This window comes from Python bivittatus, unplaced genomic scaffold, assembly GCF_059951505.1.
Source record: "Python bivittatus isolate LINGU-HERP-01145 unplaced genomic scaffold, Pbiv_v1 ctg000960_np1212, whole genome shotgun sequence".
NCBI classification, from domain to species: domain Eukaryota; kingdom Metazoa; phylum Chordata; class Lepidosauria; order Squamata; family Pythonidae; genus Python; species Python bivittatus.
This window is the reverse complement of record NW_028277124.1, coordinates 10,152,731-10,175,697: the sequence shown is the minus strand read 5'-3', so window position 1 is coordinate 10,175,697 and position 22,967 is coordinate 10,152,731. Positions and strand designations below refer to the sequence as shown.

Here is a 22,967-nt window from a genome sequence, read left to right as displayed (position 1 = left end):
ACTTTGATCACAATAAAGTATAAGTTATTTTTGGCTGATTGAAGTTACCTCTGAGTAACTTACCATACTGGGTGATAAAGGAAATACAACTGCTCACAATAATGGGGATGCCATTCCTGCTGAGCTGCTGGTCTTGCAAGGCATTCCCTTGGCTTCCTGCTGAATTCTGAATAGCTATGCACCATGCTGAAAAGTCTAGCCGTGATGGCCCTTGAAGACAGAATGTCCTAAAAAGGAAGCATGAATAAATGTGATTACAGAAATCAGATGCTACTTTCTGTTGCCTGCTAGTGGTGTTTTGCATCCCTGGAGAGTTGGCCCTATTGTTCACTGTAACATTATCCTCTTACTCTAGGATGTCCTCTCCTGTCCCAAATATTCCACTGTCTCATCACAGTCAACACTAACTGCTCCCTGTGGTTCTGTATTCCCAGACATCATTCCACCTCAATAATCAGCATGTCTTTAATATGGCCTTCTGCAACAGAATGTCACTGCCCATCCCTGCATACAAATTAATCTTTAAAGTCATAACAGAGACTATAGTTGCTTTGAATCCAGATACTGACCACCAGGACACAGAGACTATGTGACCAGTGTTGTCCTACTGGGGACTCATCAGGCATAGGCAGCCAGATGTTATTCTATGGGGTTCAAACCCCTAGCAGGAATTGAGTCTCAAGTGTATCTGAAAGCACTACACATTATACACTGTGTAAAATAGAGGAATTTTTGTAAGTCATGTAAAACCCATACATGGGGGTAAGACATAACGTAACATCCATGTCTCTCTGCTGTGAGAGGTTAAGGAAAGGTGGACTGTATATACCACTCTGGTAGACTTTGAATCTAGTATAGACTACTTCATTCTTTTTGCTGGAAGAAAGAAATGAACAAGAGAGTAAGATAAGTTTCAAGTTAATTTATAGGTCTCCAAATATGAAACAAGACAAAGACAAAAGTATCTTTAATTAGAAATAGTTATGGAAGGTCCTTGAGGCCTCATACCAAAAGCTTTATTTTCTAGGCCACCAAGGAAATTTGCCACAGTTGCTGGCCTGCCTTCTGCTATACTTCAGCCCCATTCTTGTGGTTGGCAAGAATGAAGATAGGCAACAGGGTGTTCAGATACAGCAGTATGTCCCTAGACACTTCCCTGTCTATACCATGTTCCCTGCCTCCACTTGACTTTTTAAAAAGTACCAGTAATATAGTCAATTTGATTTATGTGTACTCCATCTGGTGATGTATATAAGAAATCATTGGACTGACAGAAATTGATAAGTCATTCTCCCTTTTCAGTTCAGTTTCCTAGGATATACAATCCAACTATGTTTTCCTCCTTAATATTTCCAACTTTGGTATTACAATCTCCAGCCACAACCAGCACCATCTTGCTTGCATGTTCTGTTGATTTCAGATTGAATTTGACCATAAAACTCATCAACCTCCTCTTCTTTTGCATCAGAGGTTGGAGCATAAACTTGGATAATTGTCATATTAAAGGGTTGTTTGTGAAGCCCAGTTGATAGTATTTGGTCACTGACTGCATTGCACCCAAATATTGTCCTTGCTATATCCTTCCAGTCAATGAAAGCAAAACCATTACTTCTCTGTTGTGTCCTGAATAGTAAATAGTATGATCCCAATTCCAGTCCTTTTCATTTCAGATGCCTAAGAATTCAATGTGTAGTCAATTCATTTCATCTCACTATTTTTCCTATGTTCGTGCTTATGTTCCATGTTTATAACTCTGTTTTTGCAGCTTCAGATTTTTTTCCTGCATGGCAACACCAGCAACTGACATCCTGCAGGCAAGCCACATCATGAACGCCACTAATGCTCTGAAAGATCCTCAACTCTTCCTCAATAGTATCTTGAGTGCCATTTGACCAGAACGGCCCACGATCCAGCAGTATATTATCAATCACTTTATATTTTCTATCCATGCGGTTTTCTTGGTAAAATACAGAAGTGGTATTAGCTTCTCCCACGCAGTATGAAATGATGCCTGTTGTCACTAAAGCGATCATCCATCTTCAGCATCTTCCTATATTGCTCCTGCTCACTTGTTTAGCTGGCAGCTGGATGACCTTCATACCTTGGGTGACCCTGCTGCCATTAGGATGACATACACTCTCAGCATTTTTTGCTCATCACACCACCCTCCATGATGAGACAGCATCACAGACTTGAGGGGATTTGCCATCCTAATGACTGACAAATCCCTAAAATTTTGTTACTACTATCTGTTATGACCAGATAGGTGTTAAGTGATGGATTTGTAGAGGGTCAAGATTCCATAGCTCAAGAAATGCTCCTTCCTACGTAACTGTAATCACTTAAATGATAGAAAGGTGCAGGTTTGTTTATCTAAGGACCCTCCTGCTTATATAGCTCACCTGCCCATTTCCACCAGGATCAGCATCTCTTTTTTCTCTGGACCATCAGCAAGTGGAACAATACCTATAGTAGAAAGCATTACATGAAAAAATTGGAAATACAGGAATGTGTGAACCATCCATTTTTAGCAGTTGAAATGAGGCTGTATTCAGGGCCAGCTTTAAAAAAAAGTTTGTAACTTACAATCTATAACTTCAGTCATCAGCAAAATTACAAAATAAAACCCTGACAGAGATCCCAATAGAACATACAGTGCAACAGAACATGCTGTATTGTTTCAATGTACACTCAGCTAATGGGTTTTTAGAGTATCTACTCTGCAAAGTAAAGATGGGAGAACAGTGTGGTACCATGTGTGTAATGGAATGTTTCATGTCTGAAAGAAGTAGCTTGAGATAAAACTCATCTGTTTTGCCAGGATAGTGCTAAGGGAGATATAACTCTGACAGAGATCCCAATAGAACTTGCAATATGCTATATAGCTTCTGAACCAGGAAAATGTCTATCAATACACATATTTTTCGGTTTTTCTGATAAGACTGTCCTGGATATTGAGTCAAAGGAAATCAAACAGTTAAAAGCTACTATTAATATCTGAGTCCCTTTGGGTATAGATGGTTGGTGCTGCCCTTCTTTCATTTGTCAGAGAAAAGTCTGGACTCACTGAGCTCCTGAAGCTGCCGCAGATTGATGCTGTCCTCAACTGCTCCCTCTTCTTCTGGACAGATGAAGAGGTGAAACTTCTGCAGGATGAAGAAACCTTGAAGCCACTGATTGGGATTTAACATGGATTTGTAGCAGAGTCTACCTACTTTTTGGAATTCATAGCCCAGCAGACAGTGACAACTGAGAGGGGTGAACCACTGCAAAGGAAGATGATACCAGTTCTGAAAAGGTTATGCTGGCCAAAACATGAAAACTGATGATGGTTGTATTTATTTATGTATGAATAATTTATTATTTATTATCAGATTATCCTATCTGTCACAGTAGAACATCAAAACAGGTTAGTTCTCACACAAAGTTAAAACACGAATACAATTGAAAGTAATTAAATTAATATTACAAACTTAAAGGTGCAATTTTCAACTGCACAGCAAGTCAACTAAACAATTTAAAACAGAAGCAGCAGCAGCAATATGAATAATAAAAATTCCAACTCAGAATGATTTGTTATATGCTTTATGTCACACTAAATGTTCCAAGCATTGCCCGGCAAGTAGTTTATTACCATATGAAAATAAAGTACTGACAAAAATAGCATATGCACAAGCTGTGAGAAGAACAGCAAATTAATACAGCTGTGTGGGAAGACGGTTTTAATGTATAGCTATATGGAATGTACCTATGCAGTGAACCCAGCTTGCAGAGATTCTCCACACAGGATGCTTGGGAATATTTGAGGATAAAGCAAAACAACCTTACCTATTGACTGTTGAGTTTATAGTGCACTGATACATGATATGTTATGCTAGAAGAGGAGGTGCCCCCTCGCCTCTGAATTTCTAGTGAACATTATTTCTCCCCATTACCTTGCCAACAGCATTGGCCCAGGACTGTAGACTACTGGAATCATCAGCCACCAACTGCTGTATTCGTTCATTGCTCAGATACAGTTCTAGCATGAAGCAGAACCTGTTTGTAGCAAACAAAAATATCACTGAGAATAGATGTTCAGTAATTTATCTACTAAGACATTAAAAAATAAGACAAGAAACCATTGCATAATGGGGAAATTAATCTTTTAATCTTAATTTTGAAATTTATTTTATATATTATAATCTATTGCCATCAATGACCAGTCAGTGTGACAACAGAAATACAAAGACACTACATAAACACCACAACCAATAAAATATGCAACATAATATCAAACTAGAGGATGTGAGGACTGAATGAGCTATCTACAATTTGTAATCTAGCTGATGTCTAAAATCAAAATGTTAATAGTCGTACAAGAAAATAAAATAAAATGTCTTATGTCCATTGGAAAGAAGTTTAGACATATAACCAATTTAATTTAATATAATTTATTAAAACATACAGTTGTAGATCAAAAACAAAACAGAAGGTTGAGATGAGAATAAGAATAAAGGTATTCATACTTAAGACTAAACATATCTAGCATACAGTCAGGTCCAGTAACTTCTTTCATTGCAATAGCACAAAATTCGCCCATATTCTGGAAACTTCATGGTCCTGCTGATTTAGAAGGTAGCACACAATTGCTGTGTGAGATTGATCTGGGTAGTTCTGATAGGAGGAGAGATTAGCCCTACCCACCAAGGATGGTAAATAGGGCATTTCAGAAGTACTGTATGTGAGTTACTGTCTCGACTCTGGAATCTGAACAGATACATAAGGAACTGATAAGGAATGTCATTAAGTCTTCATGACATTTTCACTGTTGGAAGAGCATCCAAGTGTGCAAGTATGAAAACTCTCCTATACAATGGGACAAGTGGTTAATAAAAATATATAGGGATGGTAAAGGGAGGTTGTGAGAATTCATTGTAGTGGAGATGTGAGATATTAGTTCTGTCTCTTTGCATATCAAGGTAAAAAATTCTCTGCTTGAACTCTCCAAGCTTTATTGATGCCTAGCATAGATACAAACTGGAGGCTGAGGTAAACGAAGTTGACTGTATTTGTTTCTTCCAGGGAGATGGTGTTTAACTGTCAGTAGTAACTGGGCTAAAGATTCACCACCAAGATCTGTTTAAGTCAGTACTTCAACCTGCAGAGACATAAGTGGGACTTGACAGAGGTGCATTCAAGAAGTGCATTAGCAATAGAGCAGAGGACACAGAGCAGGAATTTCAGAATTAGATAGGAGTGCTTCCAATTGGATTATAGGCACAGCACTATGCACCATACAACAAATATAATATAATCAATTTTATTTCGGTCATAGACCAGCATACACTATACAACAAAATATTTAACTTTTCTTCCTTCTCAGGAGAATCTGGTATCTTTGTTTCAAGATATAAAAGGTTTTCGGGGAATGGGGATCATTTGGAAATAAAAACAGGACAACTGAAGTCTAGAAGATGTTACAGACTTGGTGAGCAATTAGCATACCAGGTATCAGCTGAGAGTGGATTTTCATAGCTACTGAATAGAATTGTCTACTGAATGGGTAATATTGGTCCAGAGGTCTGACAAAAGAAGTGACATGTACTCCTCATTTTCTCTACCTGGTAGATCTTAGGAGAGGAGAGATTAGGGTGGCATGAAAGTCCCTATAAAATTTGCAGTATAACAAAACATGTGTCCATGTTCTCAGTTGCCAGGGAGCTACAGGGAAACACACATCCCAGGCAGGTGTCCATCTTGTACAATTCAAGAATCAGAGCATGGAAATCCTGTTGAAAGTATTTGGGGGAGAATAAAATAAGAAACAAAAGTGATATTATTGTCAGGGTTTATTACAGACCACCTGGCCAAACAGAAGACAGAAGTGAGGGCTTTCTGCATCAGATGGCAAGTCTTTCAAAGAGTCTTAAGATAAATCTTGCACTAAAGGGGGATTTCAATTATCCTGATAACTACTGGGAATCTCACCCTGCCAAGAATCAGAGATGCAATAATTGCTTTTCTTTTCTTGCTGGTAATTCATTTATCAGAAGGTGGAAGAAAGAACAAGGTGTCTGGTATCTGGACCTAATCCTCACCAACAAAGAGGCAGTGGTTCAAGAAGGGAAGATGACATGCACCTTGGGAGAATACTGATCATGTTATTTAATTTGTGATATCCAAAGAAAGAGCAATTCAGAAGAGTCAGACCTGCATACTAGACTAGAAATAGAAGGAGGGGGAATATAATCAAAGAAGAATACAAGTTAATCTCCAGAAACCATAGGAATTGCATCAGGAAAATTAAAGCTCTGAATGAAGTGAGGCTTGCAAGAGATACTAGAAACACCAAAAATGAAATAAAAGAAAACAAAAACAAAGAGAGTATAGGCCACTGCAAGGAGAAAGTGATGAAGCAATAATGGCTGAAAAGGCAAAATGTTTTAAATTCCTATTTTATAACTATCTACTCTCAAAAGGGAAATGAAGCCCTAGCTTAAAGCTACTGGGCTGAAAGTGAAACCATCCTCACTGAAGAGCAGGCAGGTTTTAGAGGAGACTGATCAACTCTTGAGCATTATTTGGTTTGTCACCATTTAACAGAGGAATATTCTTCTTTACCCAAATATTCCCTTTTTGCAGCCTCTGTCAATTTTAAATCTATAATTTATATATAGATTTAGATTTAAATCTAAAAAAAGAAAGTTTTTTACTTATTTCCAAGGGAGAGGCTATGTGAATCTATTGATAGAAGGCTGCTTCTACTCATTCAGTTCCCCCCTGAGGCAGGGGTGTATTCTTGACCCTCTTCTATTTAACTTGTACATCAAAGCAATAATCCAGGCCCCTTCTGTCCCCACTGATCACTCCCCACTATTAGCAGGTTGAGTGGTTCCAGTTCTTCTATACTCAAATAACATCATGGTCCTGTTTGTCTGCCAGCTAGGAATGAAAAGGATAGGAAGGTCTGGTCTCTTTTTGATTAAGAAAAAACTAGTAATAAACAAGTAGAAAACAAAAATCCTAGCTTTTCCAATGAAACTATCATAAAATTCATAACTGGAAAATCAGTGGAAATGGTATTGAGCAGTTACACACTTATAAATACCTTAATGAGCTGGTCATTATCCTGGAGATAATAAGCATAGCCCCTCAGCTATCCTGAGCTTTTTCCACTTGAAAAGAGCTCATTTTACCCCTGCAGCTTGTAAGGTCTTTGTAGCCATGATCTCCCAGTTGCTTCATGATGTCCAAGTTTGCATTTTAGAAAACTTACATCCTTAAAGCTATTCAGTTTAAGCTCCTTAGAGCTCTTCTTGTAGTCACAAGATGCATTAAAATGCTGTACTTTGTCTAGAAATGGGTTTATTTATTTATTTTGTCCCCGCCCATCTCCCCACAATGGGGGACTCTCCTTAGAGGCTAAAACTTAGTTATAATCTTTTGGCTAAAGTTATCTTTTTTCCCTGTGGGTCTGGCCTCCCTGTTCATTACAAATCCCTTTAAGACAACCTAGATAAAGAAGTAATTGGCAAGCTTCACTACTTATTAGGAATAATTAAAGGATCTGGGAATGTTTAGCCTATAGATAAAATGACTGAGGGAGATATGATAGCAGCAAAATTTTATCTTGCCTTTGTTACAATGTTACATTCCTTGAAGGTGACTGATGAAAGATGCCAAAGCCAGAGAAGTAGCAATATAAAAGTTATTAATACCAAAAAGAGATCAAGCCCTTTCAGCCTTGTGTTATACTTCTTATTGCAGGTCCTGGCTTCTTCCCTCTGGTTAGTTCCAAAATCTGGATTGGCTCACTTGTCCTTAAAATCTGTCTAGGATTGGAGAATGGATTACAATAGAACATTGTGGAGTCCAAAGGTTATCTTGGAGAAACAGAGAACTGAAAAAGAGAAGGAACTTACCCAAAATATGCAAACAGCTTGGAAGACAAAGAGGGTAGAGATGTTCCTGCAAGCCCTGGAGTTGGCATGGTTGCAGACTAAAACCATGGCAATAACTGACTTTAACTCAGTGCAGGGTGTTGCAAATGGCAGCAACATGCTACAGATCTTGTACAAATGGTAATACAGATAACTGGTAATACTGAGGAGTGATGAAGGGGACAGACAAATGGTTCCGATGAATCCCCAAATAGATCCTTAACCTTCCACCAAACGATCTGCTCTTTTTGACAGAGATGAATCCAGTGTTGCCTCATTGTTTGGTATCATCATGAGGCATACAAACATAACCTTAGTTCAGCAGGGGTAAGGAGGAGAAAAACTGAATATATCGAATTTCCACAAACCTGTCTGTAGAGCCAGGAGTAGCCAACATGTCTGTTCTGTTCACTGCCAATGAAATCACATCTGCCACTTCAATCTTCCCTGTTGGCTCAGTACTCCTTTCAGTTTCATAGAAGAGGAAAAACTTTTCCAGTGAGCACCAGATCCTCCGAAACTCTACACAAGAGAGACTGTTAGCCAAAGCCATTGTTCCATTATCCATCAGTTATGGATCCCACAATACTTGGACTTACCATCTCTGCTTCTCTTAATCACTTTGGCTGTGGATGGGGCTTTGTATAAGTAACCACAATGGACAACTGGTTGTGTGATTTCATTGTAGATCCCTTCTAGATACACAGACAGACAGACAGACAGACAGACAGATGATTTAAAAATAAATTGTCTTTGTTCAAAGCCAACAGACTTTTAAGCTTTGTTTTATGTTTCCAAGAGATAATTTTTCATAGTAGGACAGAAAATATAAGTTTGGTGGGAGATAGTGAATAAATTTCAACCACAGACATACATGCTTATATGGCATTTAAAGAATTTATTGCTAAGCCTGGCTGATGTCAAGAAGATAATACACATAGACTTGTTTGATCAAGGAGGGAATTGCAATTACTTTTAAAAAAGACTGGAAACCCTTTATAGACTTTCTGCTGAAAATGGATAAAAATAAACTGCTGGTTTTGGGATTTATTGATTAAAAAGGTTTGTTTATGGGAAGAAGGGAACCATGATATGCAATATGGGAGGGTGGAAATGGTAATTACTATGTAATTGCTGCAAAGAAGATCGGAAGTTGCTTCTTTAGGTATCTTTCTTTTTCTTGCTTTTTTGTTATTCGCTTTTTCTTTTACCCTTTTATAAACTTTTTCTTCTTCTATGTTTCTTTAGTTTTTTAAATCTTTGTAAAATCTTCTTTTAATAAAAATTATTTTTAAAAAAGAACATAATGCATAGCAGTAGGTGAGGAAAAAAACAGGGTTTAATTAAATGAGTATGCCCAATGAAATAACTTCTACCCTGTTTTCTACATACAGTATACAGTAAGGTACAGTTACCTGGATGTTGACTATGGCCACTGCTGGGCCAGGGCTTAGCTTCCAAAGTAACACAGCTACCTCCCACTTCAGCTGCCATGGTGCTTGCAAAAAAATGCACCATTTTTTTAAGCAATCCTGGCCCAGACACAGCTGCACATAGAGCCTATGAAAAGAAAAAACATCAAATTACTCAAGATAATCAACTTCCTAAAAGAGTATCAGGCACTGCAAATCAAAACTGTAAGAAAAATATACCATGTGTCTTTTCAGGTAATGTTGGCACAGATTTCCTCCAATTAATGTGGGACACTGAACTGGAATTTGTATGTTGGAATCTAGCTAATTAGTAATTCCATCAGATATTGAGGACAGATTTTTCCGTGCATAAAAACATACCTGCAAAATGCTTTCTTGACTGTTATATTGAGGGTGTAGCATGCGGAAGCGTCCATAACGGTACTTGTAGATGATGAAATCTCGTCTCTGCTCAATGCTAGCATCAGGGTACAAGGCTTGAGAAGCTGGGAGGTGTGCAGCCCAAAATTTGTTTGCTTGTTTATTCCCTAGCATGATGAACAGCTTCAGGAGAGAGCAATGGAATTACACTGGAGGATTGTGACACTGAATGAACAAAAGCGCTCTATCCCCAGGGATACTGAAGAAGTATATCTCAACCTAGATAATCCCAGTGTATGCCTTTTCAATCCCACTTATCCACGACTGTGCAATTCTACAATTTCAGATTGGTCCTACCACTCCCCAATGCTAGAACTTTGGAGAAGACTTCATACCTGGACCATCTCATTGCTCCAAATACTTGTGTCCAGCTTCAGACTCTGCACCTTAGAAATGCTAGAACCCAGGCTCCGATGCAAACCTGTAGATATGGTAAAGAACACGTAACATTCCAAAGGGCATGCATGCAATCTAACTACAGGTTTCACAGGAGCTTGACCTCATATTCAGACCAAAGTAGCCCATATCTCAGGACTCATATAAATGCTCCTTCCACTAGAACTATACACAACCCTTCTTGTTAGATGGGGACATCATTTTTGTTGATGGGCTTCTCTAATGTCAGTCACATTCTGGGCAGACATGAGTGCCACAGTAGTGAAGACTTTAAAAGAATGGGAGAAGTCTCCTTTCCTCTCCTTGCTTTCCTTCTCAGGACACTACATTTTATCTATTCCAATGTTTGTCCTTTTTTCTGAACACTGGGCTGCAGCACCTACCATTTCTACTGGGTATGTAGGCATTCTTGAGGAGAACAAATGTAATGTTGGCAACTGGTTGTTTTCTTTGCAGAGTACAAGCTTCTCATTTCCTCTGAATTAAAAAAGAAAGGGGCAGAGGGAACCAAGAAGGCACCAACAAAGGTTTCTGCATGTACCTTGGGGCCTTGGGTGCCACAATGGTATCCCAGATTTAGATCAGATTTTGCTCAGGCATTGAACACATGCCATAAATAAGAACAATAAGGATTGTGTTTGGAATCATTCCCATACACTTTAGTTTTAAAAAAAAAATTTCTTAGTCACATACAAATGCACCTATAATCCAAAATTAATCCTCCCCCTATATACACATGCACTCAAACACAGCAATTAAAGTTTAATTCAAATCAATGTATGCTGATAAAAACATGGGGTGGGGGGAGAGATAAGAAAAACTACAAGGGGTAGACTCCCTTCAAAAATATCCCATCATACTGCAATTGTCCTTAAATGCACAACTTCCACTGATATGGACATTATTTAATTTTAAATTGGCATTGCAGCATTTTTTAGATTTTTTTTACCCTGCCTTTATTATTTTTATAAATAATTCAAGGTGACAAACATACCTAATACTCCTCCCTCCTCCTATTTTCCTCACAACAACAACCCTGTGAGGTGAGCTGGGCTGAGAGTAACTGGCCCAAAGTCACCCAGCTGGCTTTCATGCCTAAGGTGGGACTTTTGGAGTATAATTTTCAAATCCAAAATAAAAAATTTGGATTTTGGAGGAAAGATTAGTATTTCTCCTTCAAAGTAGCAACTGCTTATCATAAATGTTCTGTTAAAGCCTGCAGATGCAATAAGTGCAGAGAAGTATTGTTGCTTTGCCACTAAAACTGCCATGATTTAGGCCTATATATGGATTTAATGTCAGATATACAAATGCACATATACATACAGATGTACTTGCCTGCACACTGTTTGCAGATCACCACACACAAGTTGATGGAAGCCCAGTCAGGGCTCAGTGCATGGCAGTCAGCACAGAATCTGTTAGCTTTGTTAGACCAGATCTTCTCAGCCACCTCATAATCATACCAAGTCTCAGCAATAGAGTTCTGAAGAGCTTCCATCCATTCCTGCTTCTCTCGTTCAGACTCAGCTCCAAAACTAAGGGAACACGCATCAAATGATGTAAGGCCTAATCAAAAAGCAAGGCTGTAATAAATACTCTGCTTGCAGCATCTACCCCCAAAACATTCCAGAGTTGATGTTGGGGGTGTAATACTTTGACAGATTATCTGTTAGTATACAAAAACTGAAGACAACTGACTAACATATGTATTTATATTCACGTGCTAAATATCTAAAATGCTCTGGCATTCCAACCAAGCTGAAGAGTTTCTACAGTGTGCATTAATTCCCCTGGTCAGGAGAAAATAAAACCCACTTCAGGCATGGAGTATTCAACTCTCCTGCTGATGTCACTTAAATGATGTCAGACATGTCTAATCATATGCTTCTGCAGGAATAAAATATGGAAACCAATACATGTATGACTATACATGAAGACTTTCCTCCTGTGTGCAGTTGCACAGAACATGTAGCTGTCTGCATGAATCTGACATCATTTGAGCAACATTGGCAGGTGGCAGGAAACTTAACAGGAGCGCTCACAGAGGAGGATAAGAAAATTGCTGATCTATTTCTTTCAAGCATCTCCAAAGAGCTTCCTTGCTGGCCACTGAAATGACATAGTGGTCTCTGGAACAATATTCCATTTCTCACTGAGATAGGCATATGGATCAGAATCTCTGCATTCTAGAGGTATCTCACTTTTTTTTATTGGAGAAGTGCCTAATCACAGCAGAACTCTCTTGTTCCTCCAAAGGCACTCAAACAAGCACAAAAATCAGTGTGCTGTTGCTCCTGTGATGTGAGAACTCTGGGAATAATAGTCCATTGTTTAATGGGAGTAATGCCTGGAGAAGACAGGCCTTTCATTGTGGGGTTTTTTAAAATTCTGCTGTTGCCAGGCAATCTAAAAAATGGGACCCTAAGTCAGATTCTTGGGTAGGTGGAGGGTTTCAGTAGCACCCAGTCATGCAGACCCTCGATGATAGGCTGGCTCAGCATGCAACACTACAGCAGTTGGATGTTCTACCTTGTAGTCCCAGTTTGTGTTACCTGAAGATCTTGCATGGGGTGATGAGTTCAAAATTACGGCCTTTAGCTTCTCGGATAGTGGAGCTGTGCATCTCAATCAGGCAGATAGCAATGCCCATTTTAAAGAACTGTGGATGAAATTTGAATAGGAACCACTTTGTATGTATAGTCAGAAGAATGCTATCTGAAACTGACAAGATTAATTAGAAAAAATACTCTTGCCCTTTTTTTCTTACAAAGGAAAATAACAATAGAAGAAATATTGATGCTGCTGGCTGTGATCCAGTAACTTTTACTGCCAACAGCTTCAACTGTTCAGAGACTGCTTTTGTCCTAGTCTGACATTATCACTTGGAGCCACTTAAAGAGACATTCATCTGTTAAAGTAGGGAAAACAAACTACAGCGTATGAAGTATGTTTTTGAAGAAGACATAAAAAACATCTTTAGTTAGCTTCCTAATGCTGAAAGGCTTAGACACTTACTTGCTCGCTTTTGTACAGCCACATCTCACCCAGGGTAAGAATTACAAACAGTTTGGATTTGTAGCCTTTGAGTTCTAAATAGCCACGCTTCTGGAAATGAGTGCTGCTGTTGCTGGTGGGGCAAAGGATCTGCTTGTCAGTGACTTTCTGCTGCAGAGTGCTGCACCATTCATTCCGCTGGGCTACAGAAATATTAGCAAAAGATAAGATTACAAATATTTATCAGAGTGATTTCTGATAGGATCTATGCAAACCTCCAGGAAAAGTTAGCTCTTCCTACATTTTCTCATGCCCAAATGAAGAACAGCAGAATAAAAGTGAGCAGTGAGAAACAGAAAAATGCTGCCTGTAAAAGGCTTAGAATAATGGGCCACTGAAGGTGGAGAAGTGGAAGCAGCAAGAAGAGAAGAAAGGCACGATGGGATCAGGTTGGGATTTCTTACCTTCACTTTCAGCTCGGAAGACAAAAATCCTGTGTTTAGTGATGACTTGGAATTTGCTGTCCTTGGTGGAGCGTACCATGCCAATAATACAGAGAGGAATCAAGCCTTTGGGATACGGTTCCTACAACAGCCCAGGCAGTTAGTGAGTTCTACTCTGACATTTTTCCTCTAGAACTTTCTTCCTACTGAAAGTTAATCCAATTTATTTTTCAAAATATATTTTTATTGAACATTTTAAGAAAAAATACGTAAAAGAAAATAGCAGAATTGTAATTGACAATCTTGATCTTAGATCATCTTTCCAGTACTGTACTATTTCTCTAGTCTACCTAGGTTAGGCTCAACCTTCTTTTTTCAATTAACCAGAACCTCCCATTTTTTTTCACCCACTCCCTTTCTAAGCTCTAACACATATAGTTGCTTAACATTAATTTCTGTTATACTGTTCCCACCTTCTCGTTGTTAAAATACATGAGGTTTTTCCCATCAAATCTGACGAAACGTCGTTGGAAGACATAATTCCTATTGAGAATGAAAGGAGAGCTCCTTGAATCCAGAACTGTTCACCAGGGACATGACAGTGTTTATTAAAGGACTGCTGGGGAGCACAGTTGTATCTGCTTTTAAAGTTTAAGTGAAGAAGGTCAGCCCTACAAGTAGAGTATTTATTTATTTGTTTAACCATACACAAATGTAATAGTTTGTTAAAAGGAATATTATGGATATCTCTGTATGTGTCTTTTTGAAATAAACCTTACAATAACAACATCTTTATTACAGTCTTAGGTCAGAATTATAAACTTTATAGTATGATGTATAATATATATGTAGCAATGGCCAATTTTCCTATGAAGAAGCATGTTTAGGTGAGGCTAACAGAAAATAAAGAAAAGGTAGGGGAAGAAACAAAATACAGGGTCCCTTCAGCCAGTCACTTACCCCTGTGGAGAGAGCTTGTCCAGCCAGCCATTGAGCACAGAGAGAGGCTGCTCTGACAAAGAGGTATAGCTGGCATAGGGAGAGATAGTCAAGTCATCTAAATTTTCACCAGGATAGATGGGGCCAGAGAGCCTGAATGGGGAGTGCTTGACTGGTGAAGCTTCCACTGTAGAGTAGCCCTCAGCCTCCTTCTGAGCAATGCAGCTGATGATATCAGCTTCCCTCTTAGAAGATGGACTCTTATCTTCTCCCCTGGAATTTCTGTCACTGAAAGAATGGGTGTCAGATTTGCTTAATGAATCAGAAAGTGGTAGAAGCATGAATCTCTCTCCTATTGTAACTTGGGGCCAGCTAATCTCTTTGGACAGTAAAAGCACTCCCAGCAAAAGAGGTAATTCTTAACTCTTAAGATACTGCTTAGAGAGGCAACAGAAACAGAATATGAGAAAAGAACCATGAGAAGTATAATAACCCCTTAGTGAATGGCTGCTTCCCATATATTGACAATTATAGCTGAAGGATAAACATTCATACTGCACTGAAATTAGTAAATGAAAAGCTTTATATGGACAAAGTGTCTCTAAAATCTGTGTGCTTCCTTAGTTCCTGAGAATTGCTCTTCTGATTTGGCTCTTTCTTCCTAAGTTTAAAGAACAAATGGATAAAATATGGGCTAAAGAAGGATCATGATATCTGGATGCTCCATGAAACTACACTGCATATTAAACAATTGAATTGCTTATTAACACTGCATATTTAAAGAGAAGGAATCGTGCATAATATGCATAGGCAGAAAAGAAGACAGAACACTTACATGGGGTCCTTCCTCTGGTTTGTTATACATTTTCGTACATCTTCATAGTCTTGACATTCAGAAGTTGCTGAATCCTAGAAGAATATTAAAGAACAGTTCAGCAGACACAGCAATTTTCTTGGCCAATTGCTCAATTCTATGACTTTTTCTTTGTGCATAAATTGATGCCAATGGAACTTTCTTACTGGGATCTAAATCAGCTTTATATTTCCATCTAAGAAATTAAAAAAAAAAACTTGGGCCTGAAAGCATGGCCGTTCCCTATTATTTGTATCTAACAATATAGATTTCTTTGGGAGCATGGTGATCCTTACTGTTTCTTCTCCTAATAATTCCCAGTATTAAATTTTCTTTATTGCTTTAGAAAGCTCAGTTGACATTTTCTTTGAGCTATCCATTACATTCCACCCTTCTATCTGGCACTCATAGTCTATCCCAATCTCATCAGTTTATACATAGTTAGACATCTGCTCCTCTCGCTGCTCCCTCCTCCCATTCCATCCTCCAACCGGCCAGTGCTGGGATAGGCAACTGTCTGGAGGGGAAGAACACAATTAGAAAAAAGAGCCCAAGATATCCTCACCTGACCCCGAGTGGACCAGCAAAGTCCAAACATACTCTCACAGTAGGGGCTGATGAACTCATCAACAGCATCTGAGGGTAAACAAAGTTGGAAAAGCGATAATGACTTCAAAAATAAAAAGGTAAAGAAAAGAGACTTCAGTGAAGTTCTTCTGAGTCTGATTTAGGCAGAACAAAAATGGAAAACAGAAAGAAAAATCTTATGTGTCTGTCTCTTACGGACCTCTTCTTAGCAGAGAGAACTTTGTGAAATGGATTGCTATAGGCACACAGGAAGGAGGGAAGTTTTGTTTTAGCAATTAGAAAAATTTCTAGTGCTGCTGTTCCAATAAGAGCTCTTTTTTTCCCCATGAAAAATAAATTAGACATTTTGAGAACTGATGATGGATGCCCTATATATTATATTATTTGCTCATGAAATTCTCTGAGGAGGGGGAAGGGGAAAAAAGAACTTAGCAAATTATATTGATGGGAACGATTTGGTTTCTGGGACCATGGTCTGAGTACTCTGGATGATGACATGAGACAGACTACACCTCCCAACAAAAGCATCTGCAGATTACATCAAAATGCTAGCATGCACACAGTGGGGTCATGATGCAAATCCCATCCTTATGTCCTTGCATCATAATATCTGAGGCAAGTACATAATGTTGCAGGTTTTGTAACATAATGTCATGATGCAGGTTTTATCATTTGCCCACTCTGGTAAAATGTGTTCAGCCAAAGAATGGCAAGCTTGAACAGCAGAACAATGGGACCTACTGAACCACTCAATGAAAATTCAGGAAGAACATTGGCTCTAAAATTAATGGCCTTCATTTTCTATATACTAACACTCAGATTAGAGAAATACACTAGAGGAGCTTGAAGTCTCTGAAGTCAGAAAGATAAACATGATTTAATACGTATGATGAAGACATAGATGACTCCCATAACCGAAATATAGCAAACAAAGGATATACTTTATTTAAAAAGAACAGAAACAATAGAAAGTGAAGATACAGGGACTAGATAGGTCAGGGACAGAGGCAAACAGCTGAGATCAGATTGAGCCGTACTAAAGCAAGGCACAGGTAGCTACTGTTCCTCCTACCTAAAGGCATGAGGCTCCCAGTCCACTGAACTGTATGAACATGTGAGAAAAGTGCAAAAATTGAACCTTGCTTATGCTACAAAAAGAGCTTGCATTTTACACTTGGAACTTGCCAGATTTCTTTTTTAATGTCATCCCTAGTTCTTGCAGTAAGTCTACTTATTAAAAGAACAGTGTCCTTGAATCACTGTTTGCAAGGCTTCTAGTTTAGTATGACCAAGGGAAGCCTGACAGAAGAGGAGTTGAACTGCATGTTAACAGTATCTGCTCCTGCTCAGAAATCCAGGTGAACTGAACTTGGAAATACTGTAGAGAGCATGTGGGTTAAAATAAGTAGTGGAACAAATAAAAGTAATATTGGGTGTCTGCTGCTGCCTGCTTAACCAAGGAAAAGATGTAGATGACGCTTTCCAAAAATAAATGGCTGATCTTTCAAAGAGGCATTAATAGTAGTGATAAGAGCCTTTAATTACTCTGATATTTGTTGAAAGACAAACTGAAAGACAAACTTCCAGGAAGTTCCTATTTTATGTGTTGACAACTTTCTCTTTCAAAGGATGGAGGACCACCTCTCCCAAACTTAACATCAACCAACAGCTACCTGAAGAAGGGGAAACTGCAAAAACATTGAGGCAAGAGATCATATAATGCTAGAATCTTGATATTAAAGGAAATATTTAAGTTTAGTCAGAGGCAGACCCCACCTAAAGCACCATGTTCAGTTCTGGGCACCGCACTTTAAGTTCAGAGGACAGCAATGAAAATGACCAGGTATTTGTAAGTAAGTCATATAAGAGAGAGCGAAGGAATTGGAAATGCTTAGCTCTGATAGCACTGCTATGATAGCAGAATACAGAAACACAGAGATCAAGACCTGTCCTCAATCCATTTGATGATATGAAATAATGGATTGAAGTTATAGGAAGGCAGATTACAACTGAATTTTAGAAAAAAAAATCCTAATAGTAAAATAGTGTAACCAATTAATCAAAGAAGTGGTGGACTCCTCTTTGCTCTATACAGGTGGTCCTTGGGTTATGATCACTCATTCAGTGATTGTTCAAACTTGTGATGGCGCTGAACAATGGGACTTATGATGGGTTCTTGGAGTTCCAGCCATCTCAATGTTCCTGCAGTCATGTGATCATGATTTGGGCACTTGGCACCTGGCTCGCGATTATGTTGTTGCAGTGAGCTGTGGTCACGTGATTGCGACTTCCAAAGTTCCCTGCCGGTTTCCCACAAAGTCAATGAGGAAGCCAGCAGGAACTCGGAAGTCATGGTCATGTGAGTTCTTCACTTAATGACCTGCACTATATTTGCTTATCGACGGCAACCATGACTACTAGAATTGCCGTCACTAAGCAATGTGATCACATCCCATTGCACTTTACAACCATGTTGCTTAGCGACAATTCCAGTCCCAACTGCTGTCATACCTGAGGACTACCTGTATGTTCAAGCAGAGGCTAGGTACTGTAATTCTCTCTTAGGGGTACTTTCATCTGCATACCTGCACTGAGCAGTGGGTTGGACTTGATATAACCTCTATGCTTCTGTAATGTTTTGTTATGGGAGCATAGTTGTTGGCATTATTCAAGTTCCAAGCTACCTCTGTTTTACTGAGTCCATAAGGGGTACGGAGGAATATCTACAACAGGGTTTCTTCACCCAGTTGCTTCTAGTTTTAGAAGAATTACAAGCCACCCTTTTCTATCTGATCCCATGCCTTTAGCTACTTTTGTGTTATATCAGCTAAGGAAAAACAAGAAGCAGGGCACTAGAGTTTACAATCTTAGGTGAAAAATCTACCTCATCCTGCCCCTTCCCATCAGCATCCAAGAGAACCACAGGCTTCACTCACTTGAATTGCTACTAAGTCCTTCAGGTGAATGTTGTGTAACCAAGCTGAACTGTCCAAGAGAACTATGAAAAGGGAGAGAAGATTTTATTTTAGATTTATAGTCATCCTGTTTTCTACTATTGGAGATATATTCATAGAAGAACCATATTTCTGAAAAGCAGTCTTAGCTAGCTCAGGCTTTCTGGCTTCCTGCAGCATGAACTAAATTTTAAATCCTAAATTTAAATCCAGGCACCACACTATGGGCTTATCCAGACAGCTGCTTTAACACACTGTCCTCCAGTCTGAGGCAGCACAAAAAATCCTTACATAATTTACTCTGTGCCAATAGGTAATCCATTCTGATTCAGTAACAAGTGATACTATACTTACAGTTTTAATGTGAGACAAGATAAGGTCAGTGACTGATGCTTTTGTTTCTCCTCCCACCAGCATTCCTACTGCTACCTGCTGGGTGGGAAAAACAATCAGCAATTACTCTCCTTAACATTGTGGTGCGATTGATAATGGAAACCTGAGAATCAGAGATCAGGGACTCTTCTTTCAATAGAAGCTATTATAGCTGTGTTGACCATTTCTCCATCATACTGAAAGCAAAACAAATGTCCTATGCCAGCTTTCAAGTTGTCCAAGGATATGCTATTGGCACAGAGGTACTCCATGGTAGTGGGTTTTTACTTGGGCTGGTTCTGAACACATATCTAGCATTATTCCAGGAGAGCAGTAGACAGTTGTCCTAAAACAAAACCAAGCTGATAGGTTGGTGATATGGTGGATAGGCACAGGATGAAACAAGAGACAACACAGGGAGAGGGCCACCTGAATTCTCTTCCACTTCACTCCATGACCCAGGTACCCTTTTTCAAAAGCTGCTATTAAGGTCAAGAGCATGCAGCTGAAGCAATGGAGTGAACTTGATGTTATTTTTTTAGCAATTCCGCTGCTGCTGCTTCATTGGAATGGTGAGTCATATGGGAGAAGGCATTGGAGAGGGAACTGAATAAGCAAAATGATGGCAGAGAAGGAACATCCCCACCACCAAAGATATAAAAAAACAGCTGGATAGCAATGGCAAGTACATAATCATGATTAGCAACAGAATCATGCTTTCTTTCCCAGTGAGATCAATGTCTGGAAAGCTAATTTATAGTTGTTTTTTTTTAAAAGAGAGATCTAGTATTCTCTCACAGGACCACTGAACACATGCTTTGAAAAAGGTCTATGCTGTTTCACTAGAGCAGTGAATAAGTGTTAATAAGAAGCCTGCATAAAACCAGGCTTGCACTTTGGAAAGCACTGGCCAGGTACTATGTAAACAGCTGCCTGAGGAAGCTAGGTGTCATGTTAGTCTAGGAGCAGCACAAAACAAAATGGCCACAGAAGGCAGTGGCCAGCAACTGGAATGGAGTTGTATGCTGCAGCCAGAAGTGGCCAATAGTTTCTAGCAGATCTTAGCCCATGACTGCATAATCACCAAAGAATTTGGGCATGCAGCAAGATTTTTATCAGGAGATGTAAAACACTATCACCATATTGGCTAAATACAAAATTAAGCAACCTCAGACAAAGGCAGCAACATGAGGATGTGTCCTCACGTTCAGCAAGCCATCTTTCAAGATGCAGTTTGGGGAATGTGAGAATGAGCCCTAAGACATCATTCATAATATAGCCATCTAATACTGATCCCTACAATTCTCCTGGTATAAATCCTTATGCAAAATATCAGCCACCTCTATAGTTAGGATGCAAACTAACTGAGGTTCCATGTTATCATACTGCCTAACCATAAGCCTAAATGAAGCCAACATTCCATGTATGCTAGGTGTTACAGTTCCAGATTGTTGCTTATTAGCTGTGGAAGCTCTTATTCTCAAAATATGAAAAAGCCTTTGCTGCTGACCAGCCTTTTAAGCCCTTGGCCAGAGAAACAAAACATTTTTTAAGATTAAAGGATGCATTTGGCATTTATATGGAATATAGGAAAGAAGACACATTAAAAAAGAAATTAGGATAAAATAGTAAATGGTATCAGAATAAAGAATGTATTTGATTCAGTGTAAATGTAATTAATATTATTTGAATCAAATTAATTGGATTATTTCCAATGTATTTTTCCCTTCTGTCACAATAAAAATTTGGCAGTAACTATTGGGGGAGCTCTGAAGGCTTTGAGGAATTAGATTATGCATCTCTGTCCTAAACCTATGAAATTCTGAAGCCCAGTTGTCTTCAAGGTTGAACAGGGATCCAATCAATAATCCAAAGAAAGTAGAATGCAAAAGTAGAAAAACTACCTCAAATTTCGATAGCCAGAGTACCCACTTCCTTTATTATTACTAGTAGTAGTTGGTGTGTATATGCATGTGTCCATATATATATGTGTGTGTACACACACACACACACAGTCTTCCATAATCTTCCTACTCTAGATGAGGCCTTTCTAACTGACTTTTTGAAAGGAGTAAACTATACTGCTAGGAAGAGCATGTATACTTACCCAGCCTTCTCCATGTTAAAATTTCCATTTTGCAGGACTATTTCAGAATGCTTTGTGCTAGTTACACTTCTAAAGCTCTCCTTCATTTCTACTCTTTTAGCTGGCAAGGGCAAAGTAACATCAGATACCATCTCTTTCTTATCCTCTGAGGAGGCTGACTGGATGAGGACAGAAGGGATTAACACAGTTTCTGCCTTTATTTTCTTAGCAGTTGAAATGGATGGGGTTGGATTGGTATCCATAGACTGGCTCTTACAGCTGGAACATTTGGGGGTAGGAGGAAAGGACGTTTTAGACAAACTCTTGCTTTCACTACTCATTTCATTCATGTGAAGAAAGGGCTGAATAACAGTTTCAGATTTATTCTCTATTGGCCTACTCTGAGAAGCTAGAGTAGGGACTTGGTCTTTTGAAGTTATCTCAAGCTTCTGAGCATTTGTGGTACATTTTTCTTGGTAAAATCCCTCTTGAATATTACATGCTCCTTGAGGTTTTTCAGAACAAAAAGTGGGTTTATGAACAGGTAGCAATATTGACAATGAGATTGGCTGTAGTTTGGCTGCCCTGTGATCATGTGGGAATACAGTTCTGGGTTTCGGTACTGGCTTTGCTACAGGGTAAGTAGACTCTTCATTCAGAAGTGAATGTTGTAGGTGACTGGTTGAATCATGGTCAGCCTCAGAGTCAGAAATAGTTTTTGCCAAGATTTCTTCATTCTTTATCACAGGTCTATCCAGAGAATATGTACATTCACCTGGCCCAGAATGGGAATCTTCTGCCATATGCTCACTTTTGTTCTCCACAAAAGGACAAGTTTGTTGTACTAAATTCAGAATCCTTTTGGAGTGGCCAGTAGCAGTGATGCCAAGCTTCTGTAGGTCTTCCTTAGTGAGAGAGATCACATCTCTCACCAAGACATATCCGTGTTGCTTGAAGGTATCTTGATAGCTTTCCAGATGAATGATGGCAAGCCAGTCTGCAATATCAGAGTCCATGTGGCACAAAGAATGCATGTCAGTTTAGCAAGGAAGGAAGTGAACTTCTCAGCCTACAATCTGTGGGACAAAAGAAACAGTGAAAAACTTGGTACTGAAAAATTGCAAGAGCAATGTAATCTATACTAAATCAGGGAGCAGTGAACAGTAATAAATACATTAAATTCTCTAGCCTGAATTCTCATCTTTGGCTCCAGTTGGCTGGGAAAAATAGATATATGCTCAGTTCAAATAAAGAGTTCAAATTGCTGTTCCCTGAAATCAACCTAGTTATCATGGCTAATATTCTGTTTGTGACAAAGGATTCCTAGGGGGAAAAAACCTTTGAACACTGTCCTCAATAGGGACCTTCCTTCCTAAGGAAAAGAGGGCTAACTAACTGTATAGAGCACTTTTAGCCATCTACTCTGCAGTGAAACTGAGAAAGAATCTCCTTTCTGGTTTTCCACAGGAGTGTGGGTGGAACATTCAGAATCCCATCCTCTGAAGAAGAAACATAGATCTATTTAAAAAATGCAAGATTCTCCAAGAGTAAGGTAAGAGTAAGT

The 22,967-nt window shown here is 39.0% G+C and overlaps 1 protein-coding gene across 9 annotated transcripts in view; it reads right to left on the bottom strand.

The window, feature by feature from the left end:
- Positions 1–22,967, bottom strand: part of ARAP3 (ArfGAP with RhoGAP domain, ankyrin repeat and PH domain 3) — an 83,532-nt gene that overhangs the window by 49,963 nt on the left and 10,602 nt on the right. For 7 of the 9 annotated variants that reach the window (XR_015794253.1, XM_088131588.1, XM_088131587.1 and 4 more), the window contains exons 2-20: positions 21,425–22,479; positions 18,928–18,989; positions 15,969–16,039; positions 15,386–15,459; positions 14,572–14,838; positions 14,085–14,154; positions 13,633–13,753; positions 13,190–13,371; positions 12,727–12,833; positions 11,510–11,709; positions 10,111–10,196; positions 9,716–9,898; positions 9,338–9,482; positions 8,522–8,617; positions 8,291–8,444; positions 3,936–4,038; positions 3,068–3,266; positions 2,403–2,466; positions 64–227 (exon numbers count right to left, since the gene is read on the bottom strand). Coding sequence is in view for 8 of the 9 variants with exons in the window: in XM_088131588.1 (XP_087987714.1) it covers positions 64–227; positions 2,403–2,466; positions 3,068–3,266; positions 3,936–4,038; positions 8,291–8,444; positions 8,522–8,617; positions 9,338–9,482; positions 9,716–9,898; positions 10,111–10,196; positions 11,510–11,709; positions 12,727–12,833; positions 13,190–13,371; positions 13,633–13,753; positions 14,085–14,154; positions 14,572–14,838; positions 15,386–15,459; positions 15,969–16,039; positions 18,928–18,989; positions 21,425–22,437 (3,361 nt within the window). In the remaining variant the exon portion in view is untranslated. Of the gene's footprint in view, positions 1–63; positions 228–2,402; positions 2,467–3,067; positions 3,267–3,935; positions 4,039–8,290; positions 8,445–8,521; positions 8,618–9,337; positions 9,483–9,715; positions 9,899–10,110; positions 10,197–11,509; positions 11,710–12,726; positions 12,834–13,189; positions 13,372–13,632; positions 13,754–14,084; positions 14,155–14,571; positions 14,839–15,385; positions 15,460–15,968; positions 16,040–18,927; positions 18,990–21,424; positions 22,480–22,967 lie in introns of those variants that run through there. The other 2 variants (XM_088131589.1, XM_088131593.1) reach the window with 2 other exon arrangements.